Genomic DNA, 5,799 nt, shown 5'->3' with positions numbered 1-5,799 from the left:
CTGCTCAATGTCCAGCGGGCTGCAGAGCACGCTGTTGCGGACAACCTAAAGCAGGCCGCCACAGCCCACCAGCTCACTGCCTCGCAGCTGCATGTCGCGCTGTCGCTCGTCAGCGGGAAGGAGTTCGTGGACACCACGGACCCCGTACTGCTGGCACAGACTCGGGGTGGGTGGGAGTAATGGGTGGGGGGGAAAAGGGGGGAAAGGGGGGGGCGGGGGAAAATGGGGGAGAAGAGGGTGTGAGGTAAGGGTAGGGGGAAGGGCTGGCGTGGAAGGACTGCTTTTAAAAAGCCTGGCCACGCCGCCTTGAGGTGCCGTGCGGAATGGGGGGAGAGGGGTTGGCTGGGTTTGAACTGGGGTTGTTGCCGTTGGTGTGTGGGGTAAGGAGCACGGAGGGCTGGGCTCCAGGGGATGCCGTCCGTGCGGTGGGTTTTAGAGTAGACGGGAGGGGCGGGCAGGAGGGGAGAAGGCGAGAGGGAAAGACGAGGTCATTAGTGACGATGTCAAAAGCCAACCGACAACCGGAAACACAAGAAATCAATTTGCTGACAGCGTCTCAGCGAGTCAGTTGCCTGGCCTGGTTCATAATTCCACGCTTGATTATCCGCGCATTTTCCTGTTGGTCAACCCTTCCTCCCTACACACCCCACAATGTATCACCTCCCTGGACTTCAGATGCGCTGACTCACCACCAAATGGAGATGATCACCCGCCTGGACGATATTCGTACAGTGGCGGCCACACATACCCGAAAATGTGACGAGATGCGGACCTTCGAGTTCCTCAATACGGTGATATCATGCGGGCCGGGGGGAGGGAGAGGGGGAGATGGGGGGGGAGAGAGGGAGAGGGGGGGAGATTGGGAGGGCCACGGAGGGGCCCGAGCAGGTTGCCGTTGGATGTGGGGTGCGGGGAATCTGGCGGTTGGGGAGGGTGGAGCTGGGAATGGATCGCGCGCGTGCGTGCGTGTGTGTGCGTATGTGTGTGAGTGTGTCTCTGTTACACATCGATCCGGGCCTGTGTGTGTATGTTGTGGACGGGTTGGACGTGGATTTAAGTTTCAAGCGATGGGACGGGCGAGAAGAGCTTTGGGACCAGGCGTGTCCCCCGCTGTGTATTGGCGGTTCACGTTCCTCGGGATCTCCCCACGCGATACTTTGGGGGCCGCCTTTACTTTTCTCCTTCCTTGCATTTTACCGCCCAGTCTCCCTCCCCCCTCCGCAAAGACAGAGCGGTTTTGTCCTTCTTCAAATTGCGATGATGATCTTCTAAATAAATCGGACTGTCAGATTTTAGCGGACCCATGAAGCCGCAATTCGTTCCATTTCCTGCTTCAGTAGCTTTAGTTCCACTAAATCCGAGGTCAATGTGCTCCCCCCTAATAACCCCCTTTCTCTCCTAACTTCCCCTCTTGCTCCTTCCCCTCCTCCTCCACCCAAAACAATTTCTGTCCGTGCGATCAGGCGGCCCAAGGCGACGTGGAGTCCCTTCGTACGATGCTGGCTCAGGGCATAAGCCCCAACACGGCGGACTACGACGGCCGTACGGGCCTTATGCTGGCAGCGGCCAAAGGCCACAATGTGAGTGAGACAGAACAGATCTCGGTGGTGGCCGCCAGTAACCTGTTTCGCGGCTTGGCTGGGGCGGGCGGGGCAGACGGCCTGGAGCCCCCCTTTCTGACAAGCCTGCCCTGATACCTCAGGCCCTCGCCTGTGCCTCTGTTGACAACATCGCAGATCCGACCCGATAGTGAATGTCGCAGTTGTCGTACTTGCCGTTCCTGTGTCGTACCCTCAGGAGACGGTGCAATTGCTCCTGGATGCCGGTGCGGACAAGGACAAGACCGAGTGAGTCGCGTGCGCCTGACGAGGGAAGGGGCTGGGGACCTAATATGATACCAACCTAGGGGAAAGGGACGAGGAGGAAAAGGAAGTGGACGAGGAAGAAGAGGAGGGAGGGACTGGGAAGAGAGCAACGAAACGAACGAGATTCAGTGGCGGCTGTACGGCGAGAGAGATCGCCTCCAGTTCTCCCCCCACTGCAATCCCCTACTCTTCAATGCAACTGGGGGCTACCCCGGGACATACATACACACACATTCTCACACACACTCTCACACACACAGACAATCGCACGATCACACTCACACATGCTATAATGCTTATTCCTATCTGGCTTCCATATAGGAAGGCAGATAGAAATCTGCCTGGTTCTCCTTTTCCCCAAGCCCTTCGTCCAGTTCCCTAACACCCCGCCGTTCAGCTACCGCCCTATGGAACTCTCCTTGTTGAGCAATGAAACCCACCAGGTTCTTAGTTGACGGGGCGGCCTCAGCTAAGGAAAGCCCTTGCATCCCACTCCCCACCTCGCCAACCATCACCACAATCGTAGTGCCTTCGGTATTTCGGCGCTGGCGGAGGCGGTCAAAAACGAACACGACAGCACCATCGAGCTCATGCTGAAGTACGGCGCCACGTAAGTACACTTTGCACTATGGTCTGCGTAGTACGACGCGTAAATTTTGCCGTACAGTACATCTTGCTGCGGTAGGAAATTAAATTTTTCTAAACACACCCGCCAAACATGTTCAAATCCTCCACCGAATACCATTCACGGCATCCAATGCGTGCTGTCACCATTACCCTCACTACTAAGATAAACACTGCCACCGCCGCTATTACCTGTCAAGCACAGACTGGGGGCTGGCGGCCTGACGGTTGCGGCGGAGATGTGTACGGCAGTGTACGAGGGCGACTTGGTAAAGCTTCGTCGTCTTCTCCGCTCCGGCGCCCCCCCCGATGCGTGTGACTACGACAAGCGGTCCGCGCTGCACATCGCCGGCGCGGAGGGCAACCTGGCGGCTGTCAAGCTGCTGGTGGAGGAGGGCGGCGCGGATCCCAACTTCCAGGACCGCTGGGGGAACACGGCGCTGGACGAGGCGAGGAGAGTGGGGGCCGCGCCGGTGTTGGCGTACTTGGAGGGTCGGCAGAAGCGCGACGCGGGCGTGACGGCGGAGAAGAAGCGGCAGCAGGCGGCGCACGAGTTCATGTCTTGGTGCGGGTTGGGGCAGGTTTCGGAGCTGCGGAACGCGGGCGGCTACAGCTTCGGGGACGAGGCGGGCTGTGTGTTTGCGGGGCTGCTGCTGGCAGCGAGCAAAGGACACACGGTGAGGTTGGTTGGTGGTTGATATAAAAGGGCGGTTGATATTGGTTGGTAGTTGGTCGGTAGTGGAAGTCGTCCCCCTCCTCTGTCGCCCAGCTCTCCCGCACCTTCGTCTCCAGTCGCCCTCCCGCCCCTCCTGTCGCCCGTCCGAACAGTCTGCCCCTCTTCCTTCCCCTCCCTCTTTCCTCACCACTCCCGACAGGAAGTCGTGGAGGTGCTGTTGGAGGGAATGCCCTCCGAGGTGCTCTGGAACCACGCACACGTGGCCATGATGGAGGCAGCCCGCATGGCCCACCCCGACACGGTGACCGCCTTTCGCCGAGCTGGCGTGGCGCTGTGCGACCCAGGGGGCACTACCACCGCCACCTCCGCGTCTTGTCCCTCGTCAGGCCCCATGATGATGCGCAGCCTGATTGCAGATCTCCGTGCAGCTGCCCAGCAGGGCAGTGGTACGGTGCTGGAGGCGCTTCTGGCTGCCGGGGTACCCGGGACCCGGCAGCCGGGGGACAGCACCTCCCCGCTGCACGTGGCAGTGGAGTACGGCCATCTGGGAGTGGTACGGGGGTGGTTGAGATCGGGCAGTTGGACTGTTGGGGTTGGGAATGGCGGGATGGGGGTTGACTCCGCTAAATTGAGGCGCCGGGCATTAGCGGGAACGGTGCTGCACGCGCACACGTGCGCACATGTGTGGGTGTGGGTGTGGGTGTGGGTGTATGAGAGTGTATGTAAGGGAGGGCGGAGGATGACTTGGTGCAAATGCGTTCCGGAGGTCAGGGTGGGCTAGGCAGCAGAGCTTGGCCGCGGACCTGGGTTGGTGCCTGCCGGTACTCTTCTACCGTCAACCCGCGGATAGCTGGGTCGGCCTGCCCCTTCGGCACGTAAGGCGTGGATGACACCACACGCACCCGTTCCACCACGCCGTACCCCCATCTAACCACCTAACCAACTCAATCCCCAGATAGCTCTCATAACTCTCTTAATTTAACCCCCACGGCCCCCTTCCCAGGCTCGCCGCCTCGTTGAGCACGGCGGAGCGGCGGCGGATTTGCTGTCGTTGGACGGTCTCGGTCGCACACCGCTGCAGGTCGCGGAGCACCTGTCGTCCATGCGCCCGCACGACCTGCACGCCAAGGCAGTTCACGAGTACCTGGTTTGGGCCGCTCCGCTGGCGGCCGCCGGCACCGGCCCTGCTGCCCTGGCGGCGGCGGCGGTGGAGCAGTGGGGACCGATCGGCCATCCGGCCATCGATCCGCATGCGCCCGAGGTGGCGGCACTACTTGGTGAGGGCTTGGGGGCTATAGGTGTATTACTGGATTGTTCAAATTACACAATCTCTGTATATTTTACCTGTAGATATACTTTTGTTCAAGCGAAATTGAAGAGAAAAAGACGGCTTCAGGGACCTGTTCCCTTTCCCCTTTGTCGCCATTTCTAAGAGCCGGCGTTGGTGTCTCTTGTTAAGAGGAACGATTGGGGGAGCTGACACTGCCGCTGTTGCTGTTGCTGTTCCTGTTCTTGAAGTGCCTACAGTGCCAGTCCCCCGCGGCGCCCCCTCAGACCTTCACAGGCAGACCACCATCACGGCATTTGATGTGTAGTTACAAAACTTGTAGCTCGTAACTCGTAAGGGCAGCTGCTGTAGGGTTTGCTCTCTGTACCTTTTTTAAGACTTCTGGTGTGCCGCACCGCCTTCCCGGTGCGTGTGGCAGGCACTCCGCAAACCCCGTCCATCAGCGGTGGCGCCGGCGGCGGTGGCGCCGGCGTAAAGAGTTCACTCAGTCCCGGTGTCGACTGCCGTACAGACGAACGGCTGACTCTGCCATCGGCTCTTAGGGCCTCCTGCATATCCCGGGGGTCCAACACGCCGCAGCTTGGCAGCGGCGGCGGCGGCGGCGGCGGCGGCGCTAGTGAAGCGCCTCAAGGTGCGTCCATCAAAGTAACAGCGCCAGGCTTGCTCCATTAGGGAATGGAAATGCGGAATTAGGCCCTGCGGGTTTCAACATGTCCTCTCCCGTGGAAGAGGGATTCCAGCAGGACTTGGTTAGACCTAGTCGCCCGGAATCCCCCATAACACATAAAACGCCTTCCTTTTCACCCCATATTTTCTTCTCCCTCCCATGCTGCCGTTCGGCTACTGTCAACCGCACCCCTCTCCCATTACTCACCACCACATCCACGTACAGGGCCCCATCGTCAACCCGGAACCGACCCCCCGCCGCTGCACACTGTAGTGGAGGAGTGCAGCGGCGCTGTCTCAATCTCAACGGAGACCGGTAACGGTAACTTGGACGACAACAGCGTCGCGGCCGGCGCTGACGGCGGCGCCGCCGCCGCCGCTGGCGGCCTGGTGGCTATCCCCAGCCCCGAGCTTCCCACCTCCTTTTCCGTGCCCGATGTGGTGGGCATGTGGGACTCAAGCTTGCCTGGGACACCTGGGGACTCAACACGCGGCGGCACCGGCGCAGGGACGCTGCTGGCGGCGCTGGCGGCCCGCCGCGGCCCCGCTGAGGCGGCGCAGCTGTACAACGCCACCGTACAGCACTCCGCGGTGCTGCTGAACGAGCCGCCGTCGCAGCTGCCGGACGCTGCCGGAGGCATCGCGACAGGCCTACCCAGCCCGGCACCCGCTGTGGCGCC

At 60.8% G+C, this 5,799-nt stretch overlaps 1 protein-coding gene across 1 annotated transcript in view; it reads left to right on the top strand.

The window, feature by feature from the left end:
* Positions 1-5,799, top strand: part of VOLCADRAFT_92690 (uncharacterized protein) — a gene marked incomplete at both ends in the record, with an annotated part of 17,874 nt that overhangs the window by 11,288 nt on the left and 787 nt on the right. Inside the window, 10 exons of the mRNA XM_002952065.1 lie at positions 88-166; positions 676-791; positions 1,464-1,580; positions 1,798-1,847; positions 2,392-2,475; positions 2,695-3,166; positions 3,365-3,718; positions 4,169-4,442; positions 4,872-5,084; positions 5,346-5,791. Of these exons, the coding sequence (XP_002952111.1) occupies positions 88-166; positions 676-791; positions 1,464-1,580; positions 1,798-1,847; positions 2,392-2,475; positions 2,695-3,166; positions 3,365-3,718; positions 4,169-4,442; positions 4,872-5,084; positions 5,346-5,791 (2,205 nt within the window). The remainder of the gene's footprint in view (positions 1-87; positions 167-675; positions 792-1,463; positions 1,581-1,797; positions 1,848-2,391; positions 2,476-2,694; positions 3,167-3,364; positions 3,719-4,168; positions 4,443-4,871; positions 5,085-5,345; positions 5,792-5,799) is intronic.

This window comes from Volvox carteri, assembly GCF_000143455.1.
Source record: "Volvox carteri f. nagariensis unplaced genomic scaffold VOLCAscaffold_27, whole genome shotgun sequence".
NCBI lineage: Eukaryota > Viridiplantae > Chlorophyta > Chlorophyceae > Chlamydomonadales > Volvocaceae > Volvox > Volvox carteri.
The sequence above is the reverse complement of the archived record's forward strand: the minus strand, read 5'-3'. Positions and strand labels throughout refer to the sequence as shown.